Source organism: Tenrec ecaudatus, chromosome 14, assembly GCF_050624435.1.
Source record: "Tenrec ecaudatus isolate mTenEca1 chromosome 14, mTenEca1.hap1, whole genome shotgun sequence".
Taxonomy (NCBI): Eukaryota; Metazoa; Chordata; class Mammalia; order Afrosoricida; family Tenrecidae; genus Tenrec; species Tenrec ecaudatus.
This window is the reverse complement of record NC_134543.1, coordinates 54,701,884-54,722,522: the sequence shown is the minus strand read 5'-3', so window position 1 is coordinate 54,722,522 and position 20,639 is coordinate 54,701,884. Positions and strand designations below refer to the sequence as shown.

The 20,639-nt window shown below is 48.1% G+C and overlaps 1 protein-coding gene across 3 annotated transcripts in view; it reads right to left on the bottom strand.

The window, feature by feature from the left end:
* NIN (ninein) overlaps positions 1-20,639 on the bottom strand; it is a 112,058-nt gene that overhangs the window by 58,522 nt on the left and 32,897 nt on the right. For all 3 annotated transcript variants that reach the window (XM_075531973.1, XM_075531972.1, XM_075531971.1), the window contains 3 exons: positions 13,869-14,038; positions 1,637-1,676; positions 61-251 (listed from right to left, as the gene is read on the bottom strand). In XM_075531973.1, the coding sequence (XP_075388088.1) occupies positions 61-251; positions 1,637-1,676; positions 13,869-14,038 (401 nt within the window). The remainder of the gene's footprint in view (positions 1-60; positions 252-1,636; positions 1,677-13,868; positions 14,039-20,639) is intronic.

Below are 20,639 nucleotides of genomic sequence, written 5' to 3'. Positions count from 1 at the left end.
ATGGGCAGTGTACCAATGGCCATGCCTTGTATTCCTGAACAGAAAACCCCGGGAGGTTACCTCTCCATCGACGTTCTGTAAACCGTACTGCTCGCACAGAGAGACCAGCTTCTTCCGGTTCAGGTGGCCGTCGCGGGTGATCCCCAGGTCTTCACACACCTCCTGCAGCTTCTCTTCCATCCAGTCTTGGGGCGCGGAAGGCCCATTTTGAGAGGCGTTCAGGTCATCCGGGTTCCAAAATCGTAACTGGCCTGAAACAAAGGCATGGATTGTGTTGTCTCCGCAGGAACTGCAAAGAGGGAGCGCCTGCTCTCCAAGGAAAACGTCCCTTGGGAAGGGAGGTACACGGCTAAGAAACAAAGGCTATAAAGGCTCATTCTGTCCGGGTTTGGTCCCGGAGTTCAAATGAAAGGCAGCCCCTGGTTTAGAGCGACAGCAAACACACACTGCTGACCATCGCTTGTGCTGCCCTGCACCAGCGTCTACGCTTTGTTCCAACGGCATCGAAGGAGGCAGAGTGAACCTCAGAGGGGCTGGGTGAGAACTGTTCCAGGCAGCTTTAAACCCCAGTCTCAGCTATAGCTACCAGTCTCCATTATCTCCATTTTCTTTCTAGAAAAGAGCTGCTATTTCTGAGAATTCGCCTACTCAGAAGTCTTCCAGACGCAAGCATTCTGATTTACAGAAGCCAAGCAATCCGACAGAAAGCATGATTACAAGCCGGACGCGCCTCACTATTCACATGGTGAGGAGAAACTCTGTTCGAAGAGGTACACAATTTCAACTTGCTAATTGAAGAGTAAGAACTGCATCTTTATCTTCCATTAAATGTGCCTGCCTACTCTCTCCTTAAGTGTTTTCCTTCATATAGTAGAGATGGTGCAAAGTCGTCACTTAAACATGAGCTCATTATTGCTACCCTAGGTTAGCCTGACAGAACCTTGCAGCGTTGAGAAGAACACAGCCATTTGCTGACAGAAACGAAACCAATCACCACTGTGCTGTCCAGGCTGAGAGCTGGAGACCACAGGACACTGCCGGCTCGGAAAGGCTGGGAAGCAGTCTCTCAGTACCACACTGCCATCTGGTGGCCACCGAGTCAATGCAGCGGGGCTTAATCCAGCTGACCCTGTTCAAAGCACACGTTCTAAAAAGATGGCGGCATCATCACCGGATGGTGCGGTTCATGACGTAGGTGCTCACCAAAGGACTGACAGTTCAAAGGTGCCTTCGAAGAAAGGCTGGCAATCTATTTCTGTAAACTCGGCCACTGCAAACTTATAGAGCACAGTTCCTCTGACACGTGGGGGTGGGAGGGTCCCCGAAAGTTGGAATCTACAGGGCTGTAACTAATTACTTAGTTCAGGATTGTTCACACACTAATTTAAAAGCCTAAATAGGAAAGCGATTATCCTGTGGATGGAAGTCTGCATCTCAGTCACCACCTCTTGCATTATGCTAAATGCTCACTCATATTTGACCACCGGAGTTGACGGCGATTTGAACGGCTTTTTTGTAGTTTCTGCGGTTACTTCTATAGTTAATTCCCAGCTGGTTTCCAGCCCAGAAGGCTCTGGGCCCGGCTGGAAGACACGGCGGGGGGGTGGGTGGGTATGGAGACACCCTAAGTGCTTACCTTCTGCTTCGTACTCCTCGCTGTGCCGAGTCTTCCAGTGCTGAAGGAGGCAAGAGGAGAAGGTGAGTGTCCCAGAACTATCCGGAAAGAGCGCCTAGGTTCTCCCAGAGCAGGCCACTGCTGGGCTCTGAAGCAGGTTGTTTTTGCCACACAGAAAACACCAGAAGGCCATTACCGAAAAAATATGTAAGTTCAAACCCTCAGGACTACTAATGAGAGTAGCTATACCAGGAGGGAAAGAGGAAGGTGGGGGGAGAAAGTGGGAATTGATCACAATGATCTACATATAACCCCCTCCCAGGGGAATGGACAACCGAAAAATGTGGTGAAGAGAGACAGCAGTTGGTGTAAGACATGAAAAAATATAAATTATCAAGAGGTTACATATGCGTTTGACACAATGGATGTATGTATGGAGTGATAAGAACTGTATGAGCCCCCAATAAAATGATTTTTAAAAATTATCAAGAGTTCATGAGAGAGGGTAGGTGGAGGAAGGGGGAAATGAGCTGATACCAAGGGCTCAAATTGAAAGAAAATGTCTTGAAAATGATGTTTGCAACATATGTACAAAGGTGCTTGACCCGCTGGATGGATGGATGGATGGTTTCGAGAGCTGTACAAGCCCCCAATAAAATGATTTTTCAAATAATTTTTAGAAATATGTAAGTTCAATGTTCAAATGCATCACACTGCTATTACAACAAAATGCTATTCACAAAAATGGCATCTATGGAAACTAGATAGCGCACAGTATGATTCTTTTGGTTTACATTGTGATTTTATCGTTTCTACATAAGGATATATCTCCCACCTGTGGGGTGAGGGAGGGGGAGGTGTGGGGGGTAAATAGGCCTCAATGAATTTTCCTTCATTGGTTACAAGCACAATCCAACTGCTTCTGTGACTTCCTGACGGCCAATGAGTGGATTGCAACTCACAGGGACCCTACCGGGCGGAGCAAAACTGCCTCTGAGTTCCCCAGGCTGTAATCCTCGATGGGAGTAGAAAGCCTGGCCTTCTCCTGAAGTTACTGTAATTTCAGTCTGCCGCCCCGGCAGTTACCAGCCAAGCACATACGCGCTCAGCCATTTGGAGTTCGAAACAATCCTAAAACCTTCACTGACAGAAGCAGGGGTTCTCCGCCTTCCTCGTGCTGCGACCCTTTAATGCAGCTCCGTATGTGCGGTGACCCCCAGCCACACGTTTATTTTTGTTGCTACTTCATCACTGTCAGTTTGCTACTGTTATGAATTGAGCAACTCCTGTGAAAGGGTCAATCGACCCCCAAAGGGGTCGCGACCCACAGGTTGAGAACAGCTGTGGACAAACGCCTGCCTATCCCTCCACACGGAATCTCCTCATCCAAGAGCAAATGATTTAATGCAAATACTACTTCAGCACCCAAGAGGTGCAAAATTTATTGTAGGGTTTTATGAGCTATTTAAGACCCAAGTTGGTCATAAGGAAATTTAATCCTTAAATTTTATAAGCATTACATTTTAATGCTTAAACTGATAAGCAAATTGGTCAAAAAAATATGTGCTGCTGGATCCAACACAAAAGAGAAGCCCAACTGGTACATAGAGATGTGAAAATATAACACACACACACAACTTCAAAAAGCCCTTGGGAACAGTTCTGAATGCATATAAAGATGTTCATTATATTTACTCATTCAATTTTCAGTTCACCTTAAAATAGTAAGCAGTTAATTCAGAACAGCCAGATGCTACAACTTAGTGTTTCCAGTATCTTGGGGGGTCTTTGGGGATGGGGTGAGGTCAGTTTTTCCCTGTGACTCTTTCAGGAGCCGTACCCCTAACAGCATCTGAGCATGCCTCAAGGAGATGGCAGCATGTGTGTCTGGCTCCAAATCCCCGTTTACTTACTAGCCCGAGGCTGGGGACATATCTGCACCTTTTTCTCCTGGGTTTCTCCATTTGTATAATGGAAACTGGAGCACCACAATGGCGCTGAGTTGTGATAAAGTGCTCGGACTTGTGTCTGGCATATGCAATCAGCACTATCAAAATCTTTGTTGGGCCTGTGTCTATACTCATTTTATACATGCCGATTTTTCCCCCATTACCAAGTTTAAATGTAAACATTAATTTAGGTAGACCAATTTAGGAAATTATCATTCGGATGACTTTAGTAAGACACAGGCATGGCTCCGACCAGATGTGTATCAAGCATAAAGCAGGTAATTCACATAGTGGAAGGCAGACAGATACGGGAGGGATCCAACAGCAGTCATCAAAAGTCTACCTTAAAATCAAAGAGTTATTTTATTCCTATTAAATTAGAAAACTGTCTGAAAGACAACCACCCCTTCTCTTGTCAGAGGTGTCACTTAAAGTGGGGTCCGGTCCGATACTGCCTATTGGTAGCAATATAAAGATCCCGTTCGTAAAGAAAATGGCTGCGTGTTTCAAAACTCATAAAAGTGTTGTTTGACCCAATGATTTCGCAAGGCAATAAAACAGGAACGGGGGGAAAAGAGCCGTGTGCACAGATGTGTGCACTGTAGCACTTTCTGAAACAGTAAATCACTGAACACAATTTCAGCGTTCAACAATGGGGCATAAAGTATTATGATACGGCATAATGTAGTCATTAAAAGCACAATTAAAAAAGCACGTCTGACCATGGAAAAACAGCTACTGAAACGTTATGCTTATCACTGCAAAAACATGTTTACACAATGAAACAAAGGCTGGAAGGAAACATCATAAAATCAGGGGCATTTCAGTGAGGGCCTACGGGAGACCATTTCATTTCTCTTGCTGTTATAAATGTTGTCTAGGCAACACGAATAGGCACAGCTTTCAATACTGTGTTTCCCACCTGCCCTAAAATGGTCACTCAGGTAATGTCCTGTGTGTGTGTGACCTGGGGGTGGAGATGGGGGGAGAAGGGAAGAAGCCATCCCCCTTGGGTATGTACCTCTCTGCACCATCTGGAAGGTCTGCTTGCTGGGGGCCTGATGGAGAGAGCTTGGTGGAAAGCCTGCATGCTGCTGTGGAGGGGTGCCCTGTGGATGCCGGTGCCTCTGCACTTACTGGAGTGTAGACAGACTGGGAGCATTAGGGACCGAGACCAACCCTAACTGAAGACAGCTCAACCAAACAAAGTGCATTGAGTCGGGTCCAGCCTATGGCCATCCACGTGCTACAGAGTAGATCGGCTGCTCCACAGGGGTGCCTTGGCGGCCACCGTGCAGGAAACAAATGGCCCAGGCTTCTATGGCACTGATGGGCGACTTCCAACCACTAGACTTCAGGAGAGCTGAACATAAAGCATCGGTATGGTACGGCCTTCTAAACCTGGGCAGCACCACAGCTTAAATGGCTTCACTTTCACTGTGAAGGCAAGTGGAGGTGGCTAGGTAAGAGGTCACTTCAACGAGTTCCAATCTCTGGAGGTACCACTTTGTCGGGCATCTCCAGTGATGGGTTATAAGAAACAGTGTGGAGGAGAGAAGTAAGCTGGCCAAATTTTGATTTCAGGACCTCCTCAACTGGAGATGGACTTCAGCACCCACACAGATGCTAGTCTTCTCGCTAGCCTGCACCAAGGGGTCTGTTCCTTTAACTTCAGGGAGGTAAGCACGCGGCAGTGGACATTTGTGATTAAATTGCAACTTCAGGGGGGTATGGAGGGTGGGCGCTGGGAGGGGAAGCTTCAATTCATTCATAGCTCATTTATTTTCATTCTCACTGCCTGGAGCCAGTGGTTCCAATTAAAAAGCAGAGGGAGAGGGAGGGGAAGGCAGGTTAGAAGGTTGGGGGGGGGTGGTTTAGATTATTTGGCTGCAGTACTGGGGCAATGAAGGGAGGCATTGCCGCTGGATGACAGACACAGATCAAGCCCAGCACTTGAAGAGGGATCATCAAGGAAATCTCTGGGAAAGGCGGGGGTGGGGTGGGGGAGAGATGGAGACAAGGAAGGGCCAGTAATCGCTGGGAACGGTTCTTAATACTTAATTCAAGAGAAAGAAAGTTTCATCTCTCCCTTTGACATTTCAGACAGGCTCTCACTGAAGGAAGACTAGATAGTAATAAATTCTAAAAATAAGTTCATACTGTGGGACTTTACTGACTCACACTTGCAGGGCAAAAACTGCTGCTGGCTGGTGAAGCCCAGGGGTCTAGGGGAGGCACTGCCAGGGTGAACTCTGACTCTACCCCTGTCTGCAAAGTGGGGCTGAGTCACCCACCTGCTGACCTCATAGGCAGGGGGGCACAGGCCCTGCGGTTGGGAAGTGTTCACTCTTACTTCAGCCGGAACAATGGAGTGGCTCCGGGCTCGGACCCCAGAGCTGAACTCTTGTGATCATTTTCAGGATCAAGTTTCACCACCTGTGATAACTTGGGCGGGGTAACCTAACCGCTACGTGCCTCGGTTTCCCCAGGGAGAAGTAAATAATGACGGTTCCAAGCTCCCCGAGTGTGCCTCAGATTTGCAAAACTTCATGTGCCGCCAATTGAGTGACAAGTTGCTTGTGAGCCGCAGCCCTTGGGTGTGAAAACTAGTCCAGGGCAGCCGGAGAGCTGGGCAGAGCACACCAGGGCGGGTTCCAAGAACAGTCCTGGAAGAGACTCACTTTAAAAACTACAGCTTTGAGCCGGCTGGGTGTGGGGCTGAAGCACAGTTTGATTTAATTTAGAAGCCAGCCTGGTATGTGCTCCGCCCCCACTTCTGAGGGCTCTGTGGGGTGGGGGTGGGGGCCAGCAGCTGGCAGGGGCTTCCTGAGCTTCCTCATTACCATGCCAAGTGTGCTGGTGACCAGCCCATGGAGAGCTCCCAGCCTGCAGGGTTGCTACAGAAGGCAGCCCAGCCCCTCAGGCAGACAAAGGAAGCCTTGCATCTCAATGTCCTTTGTGGTAGGGGTTCCAGTTGTCCTACAGCTGGACAAGGGTGCCCCGCACACGTCGGCCCCGTGCGCAGCGGCACCGCTTTTTGGAATGCTTTCTTTGGAGGGCCACCTGCTTTGCTGGACCGCAGAGCAGATGGCCGGAGCCCCTCCAAGGCCGGGCCAGCATCTGCAGTCCAAGGGCCGGGTGCGATCCCTGCTCACAATAGCACACACACTGCCCCCAACCACCATCTGCTCTCCCGCAGACCTTTGCTCCCCAGAATGTATGGCTAACGAACACAATTATCGGGGCGATTATGGGGCACGCGGGAGAGCCTCTCCCAGCAGAGCTTGCTAAGCTGATGTCTACGTCTGCCGTCTCAGCGTATGAAGCAGGTTTTTGTTTGTTTGTTTTGTTTGTTTGATTTTAAGGGTAAAATCTTGCAAGCTGTGAAAAGAAGAAGGAAATGTGTTCAAATAAGATATCCCCAAACAAACAGAGTCAGATGCACATTTTTAAAGAGCTGCCCAGTCCTGCTGTGCACAGCTGGGAGCGAGGCCCACCACCACCTAGCTAAGCTCTAGCTTTCTCAGATGAAGAGAGAAGTCAGTTTACGTATGATCCAAATGTTGCTGTTGTTGTTGGGGGCCATACGGAAATTTCAACTCAGAGTGACCCCAGGTCGAAGAGGAACTTGTCCCCTTGGCTTTTCTTGGCTGTCATCTTCTTGAATGCGGGTCCCCAGGCCTTGCTCCCACAGGGCTGGTGGGTAGATTGCATCAGCCACCGCCTCTGTAAAGTTAGGGTCAACTCTCCCCGCGCCCAGAGCCAGGGCTCCTCCATCAGCATGTAAGGACTTATTAAACACGGCCTCCACGGTGCATCTCACTCACGGTGCTAAGTGTTTGTAGATCCTGTCCTCGAGTCTGGGACGGGAAGCGCCGTGTGCCCAGCAGGGCTGGCTGTGTTCCCAGGGTGAGGCACTTCCTAGGACTGCGGTCCACTTCCTGCAGGCCTGCCTTTGAAGGCCAACCCAGGCAATGAAGGGCTCTGAGCTCTGGGTCCTGAATCCCGGGACCAGCTGTTCAGATGCAGGATGGGCATGACCAGCATTAGTTGCTTTAGGTCTCAAAACTATGCATAACAGGGCATCCTAATATGGGTTTGGGGAAACCCAAAACAAACTCACTGCCCTCTAGTCAATTAGAGGTACACATAGAGAAGGACAGTCCCCTGTGGGTTTCCAAGGTCTTAATCTTGATGAGACCGGAAAGCCTCATCTTTGTTCCACAGAGTGGCTAGCAGCTTGGAACTGCCAACCTTGCAGTTAGCAACCCCATGCATAATCTGCTATGTCACTGGGATAAGAAGCAGTAATGTACAACTTTTCAACGCATATTCTGCTATATTGCCAAAAAACCTTTCATATGACAGTATGAGGAAATGCTGAATTTAAAAGAGTTTTAGTCTTAAGCCTCTTTTCCCAGCAATGATTCAGGATTGCTTTCGGTTCACTGGATTTTAAATCCTCAAAGGAAATTTGGGGAGAGTATACGGTATGTATACACAAATAACAGACCATTTGCCATTTCACATTTTTAAGCCGTAACATTAATTGCAATCATCATGCTGTGTAACCATGACTACTACCTGTTTTCAGATTGTTCTGTCACCTGGAAAAAGGAATTTTTAAATACATCCTGCTCATGGCGTCCTGCTTAGCAGAGTTACTCATCAGGTATCTATCGGTTGGGTCACTTAATCAATTATTGCCTTTTTAGTTGGAAATATTTATGAGCATACAAAGGGTTACTATCACCATTAAAGTTAACTTGCTAAATTTGAATTTGCTTTCTGCTCCTGCTGCATTCTGGCAGTGCGCATCAGTGTGGAGACACAGGGTTGCTGAGAGTCAGAACTGACTTGATGGCTTGAAGGTAGAGGGCAGGGCTGGCTTCCAAGGGCCTCTCCTTCCAGGACCCAGAAGCCTGACCATCTGTATGTGCTCGGATAAGAGACAATGCGCTCGTGCTTAAGGGCCATTTTATATCACTTTCAAGTGAACTACTGTATCTTGAAGGAGTGTCTCATCTCTGGAAATAGCCAGATAAGAAGCCTTCTTCTCTTTCTTATATCTTAAGGAAGTTTGCTCCAGAACTAAAGAGTGACTTGATCCAATGCCAATAGATAGCTCATAAAGTTTCACTGCAAAGTTATGGGTGTATGGAAAGCAACATGAGGGGGGAAACAGCCAGTTTCACACTTCTAGAAGAATCTGGATTTCATGGAGGGCCGTCAATGCCATTTCTTGTTTTCTCATTTCTTAACTGTGGACAGCCAGTGCTGTGTGTCCTCCCAGCCCACCAGAAAGCCCGATTTGCTTGTTCAGTTTGAGGCTCCCACTAGTCCCTCAGGCTCTCAGTTAAACTGCAGCGTGAAAGCCTGAGGTATTGGCTTACACCACTGTTGTCTACTGCTGAAGAAACAATTGTTTCAGCCCCTTGCCCTTGATCAAATCTTACTAGACCCGATAAATTCCCTGTGGAGGAAAACCGTCAACAAGGTGTCCTCTGTCTTCAACCAGGGCAAAAGCAAAGTGGCCCTGCCCCAATTGTATTAATTGTCCGACCTTTCCTCCCAGGTCTGCGTAATATAGGGTGGAATTGAGAATCGGTTAGTTTCCCCTTCCACCTACACTCAGCAGAAACCTGAGTGGGGAAGTCAGAGCATCCCAGCAAGCACTGCATGTAAAAGCCATCTTCACGAAATAAACAAAACGTTCCTCCACTGAACCCAGTATCTCCCTTCTTTCTGTTAATGACCGAAACAAAGCAATAACAAGGATGATCCAAACCTCCTCACGAATCACCTCAGGTCGGAAGCAAGAATGCGCCCTTTGTTGGCCTGGATTAGTCCAGAATTGAATGTCCCACTGACTCGCCTTCAGTGAAAATGATGCCATGAAAACAGAAAAAGGGCCACTTTGGCTCGCTCCCACCCTCGATGAGAGGGCAGAGTCCCAGGGGCTCCATTTGTCAGATAAACACACGAAATTGGACAGGGAAGGCACACTTCAGCCCTACGGTGGGACCCAGCTGTCACTTGTGAATTAGCACATCCCCCTCCTGGGCTCTCCAGTGAAATTGCAGAATGCCCATTTCAGTACTGAGCGTTTAGCAAGACTGCAGAGCGTTTCCCTGCGGAATGGCTTGACTGCCTTGCAAACTAAAGTTGGTAGGGGAGGGCATGCATCACGGCCACGTTAGTATGCCGTGCCCCCTTTCTGCAGTGAAGAGTGTGATTGCCAGGTAAAGCGCTGTGGGTGAGGGCAGAACGGAGAGGATTACAATGTTCAGGATTTATGTTAGGGCTGTAACATACCTCAACCAAAGTACAACACGAGCCTCATTTAACAAGCAAACAAAAAAGCTACCAGCCTGGCAGCAAGGTTTAGTCTCCTACACCCTATTGCAGGGAGCGAGGCCCAGGCGGCGAACACCTGTATTCCCACTGGACAAAGTGGGCCCTGTCCATGGGGGGTCATCACAACGGTGGTCCATGGACAGTCTCAGGACTGGATCCAAGTCACTTATAACTAGTGAGGCCTGAAGATTCATGTGGTAGTTCCATTAGAAACGAATGTCATGGCTTCAAAATGATTCTATGACAGCACCGCAGTCCCTGCCCCGCATGTCAGCACTGCAGTCCCTGCCCCGCGTGTCGGTGTCCCCTTGGTAGGGCAGGCTTACGGGTAGCTGCTGGAAACTGCCTTAGCATGTGCTTCCCCGGTAAGGACATAGAAAGAAATGTCCTGAATCACTCTCCCAGGAGTCGGGAAAGAATCCTATTCAAACTCTCACAACTTCTGCTGCTTCAAAATAGCCCTACAAGAAAAGGAAGGAGGAATTTTCATCTTCTATCTTCCTAGAAAGAAGGGACGCACTCTGGAACAGCTTGAATAGGTGCTTGTGACATGAAGCCATCCCACTGTCTGCTCCAAGTCCTCCAAGACGTGGAATTATTTCTTGATCTACCCTAGAGCTATAATTAGGCTCCCGTTTACATAGTGGCAGCCAGGCTTCCCCTCCATTTAACTTCCAACAAAAGGTTTGGATCCTCTTATTGTCTTCTTAAAAAAACAAACCAAAAACACTCTAAAGTCATTTTAAGAAAGACCAGCAGGGGAAACCGAGACTCCTCCAATCTTCCCCTCAGACCACCAAGGAAACCAGGGGCCACCTTGCCCCGGACTCTTCCATAAGCAACGTGCACAGCTGGGGAGACCCAGCCCCAGTGCCTCCATCAAGTTTGTCTGGGGACACTGAGGTGTGTGGTCAGCCACCACCTACACACAGCATCCAGGGACAGGAGACAAAAGAACCCCAGGCAGGTAAAGTGTGGGGTGGAGGGCAGAAGAAAGCAACAAATACAGATTCCAAACTCCTTGTAAGGAATTCCTGACAGATTCCCAGTGACTGCCCAGGTGGGGGCCTCCATGCTCTCCCCTTCTCTAGAATGCGCATCACTGGGTGGCACCCAGGAGAGTTAGCTGCTTCTGTGAAAGGGACAGGCATCTCTAAAGTGACAGATAGTTGCCCCTGGAACATGCTAAATTGGAAACTGGCAAGGAAGCAGGACTGTGATCCTGATCTAACAGGACACACATTGAAAAAAGGAGACCACTAGGTGATATGCATCAGCGAGGCAGCAAGGGTGACATGAGGACCACAGTTACCACACAGAAGTGCTAGCTGTCCATTCTGCAGTTACTATGCCCATCCACAATGTCACAGAGGAAGCTAGGTAAACTTACTACCAGGGGGTCAATTCTGACTCCCAGCCACCCTAAGCAGGGTTTCTTATGGGAGCAGGGCAGCCTCCAATTTCTACTGAGAAGCAGCTGGGGGCTTTGAACTACTAACCTGGCAGTTAGCTGTCAAACAGTTACCCAGCAGTACTACCAGGGCTACCTCATATGAAATTATTAATCTTATAAAGAGATACTTCAACTACAACCTGATAAGTTCAAATGACTGACTAACACATGTGCGTACACACATTCTCTCTCTCCAAAACCAAACCCACTGCATTATTTTGATGGCAGAAGGCAACTGACTGAGCCTTGGGAGTATAAATCGGGTCAAAGGAGTTCCCTGCTACTCCTGGAGAGTCTCTGTGCAAGGCACAGCAGGCTATCAGAGTTGCCAGGAGGAGTGACTCAGGGAACAGAAATGGAAACAAATGACCCCCCCAGGCCTCGATGTGCAGCTCTCTGAGGGTCTGTAACCACGATGTCTTCTAGGCAGAGCATCAAGAGGTCACAGCTGGAGCTTGCCAGAGCAGGCATGAGAAGCTGTAGGGTGCCGGGGTGAAATGGGGCCCTCAAAGCGTCCGTTCAGGTAGACCTGTGCAACAAGACTTTGTCCACACTCAGGTCTCAAGTACTACCTGTGTTTATACACAAAACCAAAGCCTCCTTTCTTAAATTGAAAATCTTCATGGGAGTCAATCGATCAGATCAAGGATAGGAGAAACACAGGTCAGCTCTGTTCAAGTTCCAGGGCATTCTCAGGTGGTGATTAGAGACCAGAGAATGAAAATATAAGTTCTTAATTTGATTTCTTATCACCAAATAATAATGCACGGGGTATTGAAAAAATGGTTAGGGGAATGATATATTAGATTTTAAAGTCTTTTCCAGACAACAAAGGCTTACCCTGTAAAGTACTGAGGCATTTGAACCATTTTTTCATAGAGCAGTGGCTCAGATGCACTGCACACTACCCAGGGCTATGAGAAGACCGTGTGCAATAAAAAGGATCCCCTGCCCTACAGCGAGATAAATATATCAACATTGTGCTCACTGGAGTACGCAAATGACTTGCCCCTCTAAAGTTGTCTATGTAAATAGAGAGAGAGAGAGAGAGAAAGAGAAAGAGAGAGAGAGAATGAATATGAGTGAGTGGGTGTGGTTTTCAGGGTTGGGAGATCTCTAGGTAGCCTCTCCAAGGGCCCCTGAAGGGCCACTGACCTGGGCTGTGCCCCCAGAGGAGAAGTAGCCTCTGCCCCATTGACCCAGCCCAGGGCGTGTGCTGTCTGCAGCAGCATCTATCTGCCTCCTGTGTCTCAAGTGCTCCTGCAGTCACTGCCCGCCTCTCCTGGGACCACAGGGACGGCTCCTGTGGTTTCCATTTCTCCCCCTCTCCAGTTGCGTTGCTTTCTCCCACCACGTTTCTGCGCCTTCCTGTCCTCCGCTGTGAGGCTGGGGGCGCCTTCCTTAACACACAGTGCAAACATGGTCGGATTGGCATGTCAGCCGGGTACTTCTAATGTTCAGTGTGACTTCTGCTCCACACTTGGGATTTTCCCAGTTATCTTTTGGGTTTGCGGCTGTTTCGGAAAGCTGGAGATAGTCGATATCTACTCACTGGGGACAATACTGGGAATAAGCTTCCCGTAGCTTCAGAAGCTGACGTGAGTTTAGCAGCAATCTCCTTTCCTCTCTCCACACACTACACACACGCGCACACGCACACACACGCACACAGCAACCTACGATCCACAGACAACTATGCAGAAGCTGAGCAACTTTGGCCCTTTCTCAGTTTATATTAGTATCTGAGATATTTCCAGCCATTCTTCAGCTGGGATTTGCAAGAAATATTTAGAGTGTGCTCAGCACGGCACTTTCAATCCTGCTCTATAAATGGGCTGTGGCTCAACGAGCCGCGAGGAGGGAAAAAAGACGCTGCTGCTCCCTCCGCGTGACTGGTGGATTATGGCAGTGTGCAGAATGAAAGCCAGGGACAAGGGAGGGCAGGCCAACCTCCGAATGCCTGAGAACACGGCACGCCGATGTGGCTGTACCAGTGAGAAGCCCGGCAACTGCCCTTGCTCGGTATCCAGAGGCGCAGAGCAAACTTCACACTTGCCTTGCCCCACCGCAAAAGACAAGATGCAGGCTCTCAAAATGCCGTCCACGCATTCTTCCATGTCTTACCTGTCACGGATGCTGTGTTGTAGAATGTGGGGAATGGGAATAGATGAGCCTTTTATACAACTAAAAATGACAGTGTTGTGGAGAGCAGAGACTCCCCCCAAAGAGCCAGAAGGTAACTGGAAATAACTGAATTTCAAAATGGATAAGCATAGAGCATGCATGGACATGTCTAAAAATGGAAACAGGTGAAAACATCCAAACCGAAAGGTTGACCATGCGACCATATCCAAAAGGCAGGCAGGAAACAGTAACGTCAGCCAGTGGCTGGCCCGGCTCATTCCACAACGCCCTGGGTTGTCCTGTCCCTGTGGCCCAATGACAGGGGCCTCCACGCCATGATCAAGATGAATGTGCCCATCCGAGTACTTACGTCATTGCAGTCGCTGGCTGTGATGTGTGAAGGCCGAGCTTCCTCATTCAGCGGCTCAATCACTGTCACCTCGTCAAACTCCTCCACAGATTCTTGAAACTCTGGAAGGGACCTTCGTCCATAACGCTTCCCACCTCTGACATATTTGGGCTGAGCTTCTGGGGAGCAGTCTGGCCAAGGAGATAAGAGTTGAAGCCACATTACATGGTGATCTCACTCCTTAGCTGGCGCAGCCTCTTATACCTACCCCCAAAGAAGCCACGGCCATTTGTTAGCTGTGTGGAAAGTGGGCGTTATCAGAGGGGGATTGGGTCAGGTCCAGAGCAGAGCTGCTAATTCTGGGTTTCTAGCATCTGGAGCAAATGCCCAGCATCTGTCCATAAAGGCGCTTTGCAGTGGGAACAAGAAGGAGCTGACTAAGTGCATACTTAAGATCAGGACAGAAGGGAGAGGTCCTCTTTCCCCGAGGTTTGACATACTGACATGGAATTCTTAAACAATGACGCTAACAGGAACACCAGATCCCACTGTAAGGTTAGTGTCCACACCCATGCATCTGCAACACACCCTTCTCTTATCTGAATGAGTCCTTGGTTAACCATTCCCCTTGCTGATCTGTCAGACAAGCGGGAGGATGGAATAAAGCAACACAGTGGATTCTGAACAGTGAATGACAGCTAGTCTCTCATATGAAACCTGACCTTAAGATCTCATTACCAAATTAAGAACTGGAGATGAACCTAGCAAACGAGAGCCCCCATGAGGAAAATGGTGCATCATGGGCTTCAGTGTTGTACTTTTTCAATAAAAGGAGTATGCAGAAGGGATGAATCATCTCTTGACCTTAAAGAAGGAGATCAGGTCTTTGCCATTAACACAGCTCTGGCTCACCATGCACTACCACCAAAGCTGCCACCACCACTGCCACCGCTGCCGCCACCACCACCTCAGACTAAGCTTCATCTACAATGAGTAGCTTCAAAGCAATACAATAAATACTTCACTCTGTTCAAGTGCCTTTTAAGAACTGTTTTAGCACCGTGCCCAGTACTAGGAGAATAGTACATGCTAGTCAAATACAGAAGACTGGCTATGCTTGGACGTCCGTTGTCTCACCACCTACTCACAGACCTATTGTCTCTGTAGAGAACACCCGGTGTGTGCTGCTTAAACGTGACAATCTGCACAACAGGTGTCTGAACTCAGACACGTAGATGCTTACAGGAGGCATGTACACACACCCTCAGATTGACGGCGGCTGCCTGGAGAAGTGAAGGGACAAAACCCTTCCCTGTCATCACTGAAACCATGATAGCAAAGGGGGCGAGCCAGTTTCGGCCAACCACGCTCTCTCCTCTCTACAAGCTCAGGTTTCACTCCATTCACAAATGTGATCAGAAACATCCAGAAAACCGACAGGAAGGCTCAGAGTGAAGTATTTATGCTGACTGTCTCACTTCTAGCGATATTTAGATCCAGCCTTTAAAAAGAAGCCCCAGCCAAGTCGTTTTATTAGGTCGAGTGATTCTTTTACAGAAAGTTTTTAAGCATACAAAATTGATATTGAAAATCGCATGCATATTTGAAAGTACCTTTTATCAGAAGCGAGTGTGTCAGCTTGTGAGCATTCAGGAGTGGCTCAGACACCCGAGCTCCTTGTTGGCAGCTGACACCCACCGATGCTAGTCAGATAAGAGGCAATGCAGAACCATTCTTAATTCATTATGCAGGCTTACATCTTAGTGGCATACACGATACACCATTAGTGACTACGAGAGCTCAGAAAAGAGAAAAGTTCTGAACTCCAAAAAGGGAGCATGGATTGTCAAGTGTGGGAGAGTGTCATGGCCTGTGGTAGCCAGGGCAAAGGGACCCTGCCACACAGACCTCCCACCCTTGCTCAGGGGAGAGAGGGGCACAGGTTAACGTGGGGGGAGCCGGGGGCACTAATTCTTCCTGGGTTGGTTATGGCTGGTGCGGCACAACTGGAGCAGACCTGAGCTCTGACAACTGGGGGAGCGGAACAGGAAAAAGTGCAGTCCACAGGCCTCGACGGGGACTTGGCAGGGGCACAGGGAGCCCTTTCAGGACCACAGTGCAGGAGACGGGCTTACTGCCAGGACTGTGGAGAGGGCACTTCACTCAGAGCAGTAGGACAGGCTGCCATCTTTGAGCAGGGCACCCTGGCTTCTGACTCACTGGGGGAAAGGCTTGGTTGCTATGCTACAAGAACACTGCCCCTGTTTTCTACGACGGGGTTACAGAGCTAGCTGAGCACCAACTCACCATGTTCCCAGTTCTGGCTATTGTTGGGGTCCCCACATTGTACAGATTAAGGTCCATTCTGGCTTCACTTTATTGGCAATGACCAAACCAGGAAGAACTGGTTGAAGTCCTGGCAAAAGGGCCTCTCTTACAAAAACCACTGTGATTTAATCCCAAACCCACCTGTGAACGAAATGGTTATCTACATGGTTAGTACTAAACATACCACACAGTATATCGAGCAGTGATGGATTTGAAACACTGTTTTTTTTTTCTAAGCAATAGAAATTAATAGACTGTGAAACATAGAGATTCTGTTTTTTGGTTTACGTACTTATTTTTTCATTGGTGGCACAGTGGGTTTTGTGTTGGGCTGCTAACCACAAGGTCAGCAGTTCAAACTCACCAGCTGTGCCGAAAGAGAAAGATGAGGCTGCCTGCTCCTGTAAAGTGTTACAATCTTGGAAACCCACAGAGGCAGTTCTATTCTGTCCTACAGGTTTTTGTTCATTTTGTTTATTCTTCATGCACTTAGAGGATATAGGAGTGTTATGAGTCAGATTTAACTCGATGGCAGAGTTTGGTTTTGGAAGGAAGTTTTTTGGGTATGTTTTAATAACCAATTTTGAGTAAACATCATTCACATAGTATACATACATTACAAAGTCATTTTCTAGAAAAATTGACTGATAATCTTTCAGGAATAAAGGCATTAATTAGGATGCACACAGGAAGCACAGGTATTAAGGTTTCCTCATCACTGAATCTCCAAACCCTCTATATGACCAATAAGGGATCAGCATCATCATACTGTACAAACAATTCCCACTGACGGTCAGGGCCACACATCCTTCTTCTACTTTAAGCATTTGCTCAAATGATGAGAGGGGGAGAGACACACAGACCCAGAGAGGGTCTCTGTGGTCAACAACCATTGTTTTGTTGTTGTTGTTAAGCACTTGAAAACTGATTCCCACTGCACACACACATTTTTTTCTTGGTCTCTTGGTTTTCAAGCCTGTTCCTGGGGTTACTTGGGGTACTGGTTCAGAAAATCGCATTGATAGACCGCATCTTCTCTAGTTTCTTAGCTAGGGAATTCCACTAGCTCTTCAGCTATTAAGTTACACTTATTTATTAATTTCATCCTAGTTTCAAATATGAGAAGAATTCAGATGAAATTACAGGATGAGACTTACGAGATATTTGAAGAAGAATTAGGTGATGCAGCTTTCCACCTGCTCTGCATCCTCCTACCCACCTGTCCTCACCTCCCTGGACATGGACCCCAACTGGTCCTATGCTCCTGCTGGCTCCTGCTGCCCTGCTGGTGGTGCCAAGTGTGCCTAGGGCTGCATCTGCCAAGGGGCGTCAGACAAGGGCGGCTGCTGTGGCTGACGGGGAGGGTCTTGCCCAGATGTAAATGCTGACCTGTACAGAGCCTGAGTTTTATTTCTCACACAGTCCTAAGTGTTTGCTTGGTTTCTTTTCTCTACAAAACATTTGAATGTCAATAATAAAGTTTGATGATGAGGAAGAATTACATATTAAATTACATATTTCAAGGAAAGTTGTCAATGAAGCCATGGAGGCTAGCTGGTTACACACTGAGCTGCCAATCATGAGGTCAGTGGTTCAAATGCATTAGTCACCCTGAAGGCTCTAGAAGACTTAAGGGTTTGGAAATCCAAAGGGCTAGTAGTTCTCTGTGCCACGGAGTCACTGTGAATTAGAACCAATGACATGGCATGAGTTGCTCTTTGTGGTACAAGAGGCTGTGCAGGATGCAGAGACTACACGCTGACCAGAACATGGCTTGAGTGGAATATAAAAAGAACACTCAAAGGGCACATACATGAAGGTGTGAGAGCAATTTAAAGTGTTAAAAAAAAGACTTCATAGCAATTTTCATAAATATTTTGAAGATCTAAACTTTTCTTCAAATTATGCAGCAGGCATATTTCAGAACACATTTGAACCTATAGCCGTCCATGGATAATCCATGTCAAATGATTCAGAGGCGAGGTTGACTCCATGCTTCTTTATAAGAAACATTCTAACTGTCCAAAGTTTCTATGCACAGGTGGAGACGTTGTGTCATAACAAGACTGGAAAAGACCTATTTTGAATTTCAGAACATTTGAGTTTCTATGTATTGTACCAAACTCATGACTAGTCAGTTGGTTACCACTCATAGCGACCCTGTAGAACAGAGTAGAACTTCTCCTGTGGGCTTCTGAGGCTGCAAATCCCTCTGGAAACAGAACAGCCTCATCTTTCTCTTGTCAAGCAGCAGGTGAGCTTGAATGGCTGACCTTGGCTAGCAGTATAACACACAGCCCACTATACTATCAGGGCATTATTGTTATTGTACAGTAACTTTTACTTCTGGCTCCCATTTAAGAGAACTAATTGGAACTGCCTGCTGTTCGGTTCCTAATAAAGGCGAAGTGATACTTGGGGAAAATTCCAAGCTCATGGAATTTGCACTGTTGAACTATATCTTTGGATCAGAGCACACCATGTGAAGGATAAGCTGACCTAAATATTTAGTACAGCACAAACTACCTTAAATAAAGCCAGTGCGTACTTTCTCTACCTCAGGCTAGCTAACACCACATTAAAATATCCTGATTATTTTATTGGCGAGCAGTGGTGTGTGGGTATATGGGCACATGTCCTGTATCTCAAAAACTAGAGCTAAGAGGGGGAAACTGGTGCCATTTTTTGGAATCAGCAAGTCACATATGCCCAGAAACAAGCTGAACATCTGAGGTGCCAAAATGTATGTGAGCCAGATAATGACTGAGCCCAGCAGAAGGGAGCCGTGGGAGAGCTGGTGGGGTCAGAATAGGGTAAAGACGGGCGGAGGTGGAGGCTGGAGGCATGTTGGACCCCCCTGCCTTATGGCCTTGGGCTGGTTTGAAGCTGTAGTCTCTTTCTCCCTACTGAAGGCAGAGGAGGTCAGAGATGTCCTCTAAGCCATTCCTTCAGGGGAGTTAAGATTTGAGGATGTAAAGATGCCAAAGGGTGGGCTGGGAGTTGGAAGCAGACAAGGGCACAGGAGGAGAGGCCGACAGAAAATGAACAAACTCATCCAAGGAAAGCCTTCTGCCATTATCCACCATCCCCTTTCCTTCCCGGTGTGCTTGCTGTGTCCACAGAGGATCCGGGGACAGCAGCCCAGGACCTTCCTCACAACAGTTGCTCCTGGGGCCCCCAGCCCCAGGCTCAGCAAGGACTTCTCTGGAAGCTCCCACGAGGTCCAGATGGTCAACGCAGGCTTTTAAGTCTTCTGTTGTTGCCATTCAGTGACGGAATTTTCGGTGGAGTCTCTGTATCACCACCGCCAGTTTCTGATGCTTTTTCCAGAACATGGGGCCTTCTGAACACCAAGGGATGGGGGGCGGTTTCCTGATTAGCGCTGGCTGTGAGGGGAAGGTTAGCAGCCTCACTCCGCCCTCAAAGAGGGCGATTGGCCTGACTTGATGATTTTTCTAAACTTGAAAACAAGTGAAAATTAGTCAACAGCAAAAATCTTCGAGCTGAGAATGATCCTATGGTTGCTTTCCCAGCTTCTCACAGGAGGATCAGTCTGCCGTGCCCTCTTGGTAAGACCTGCATCTTGAACCACCACTTTGGGGAAGAAGATGAAGGTGGCAGAGATCTCTCTTCCACGTACCTGCCTCCTCCCTGTTGGTCCAGGCTCAGCTCAAAACACATCTCTTTTAAGTAACCTCTTAGCTCAGCTTTCTTCACGGAAGCCTCTCGCCTGTAACCGGAGCGCAGTGGTACCGTCTACCGCTCCCACTTTATAACGGTCATGTTACGTGTCAGGAAGAGCTACCAGCGCAGACACTTCCCCAGGGAGCAGGGCTCCAGGGAAAGAGCCGGGCTTTGGAATCACATGGACTTCGGTCCGAGCACTCAGTTCTTACCCAAATCAGTGACACAACCTCTCAAAGGCTCCTCTCCTTAAGGGGGGGGGGGGGGGGGCGGCGGCAACACCGAGCTCAGCCACTCTGGTCTCGCACCTGGAGATGCTGTGGGGTCAGTAGCAGCTCTGAGGCTGGCGGGCCCGAGCGGGACCCTGCACGGAGTCTCATGTGCACAAAGCCAGGAGGCGGGAGAGTCTGACAGCACGTAGTCCCTTCACAAGTTCCCCGGCCTCCTTTGTGAGAAGTAGTAAGAGCGGTGGCATGCACTTAATGACGTGATCCAGTTCATCATCTCCGATCTCCTTCCTGCTCCAATTTCCTCTGCCTCGCTAGTCTCCTCTCCCTTCAATGAGCGTGAAGGGCATACCAATCCTCAAAGAGACTCTGCAGAAAACTGTGGAAAGTAACTTAAAATATCACATAACTCTCAAGGAAACGCTTTCATTACCCAGTCTTATCAGCCTTATTTAATTTTAAATAATACGAGTATATTTTGCGCATCTATTTTTAAAGATTGTGTCTTTGTATGCTTAGTGAACTTGTCAGAACAGTACGGATTCCTCCATAC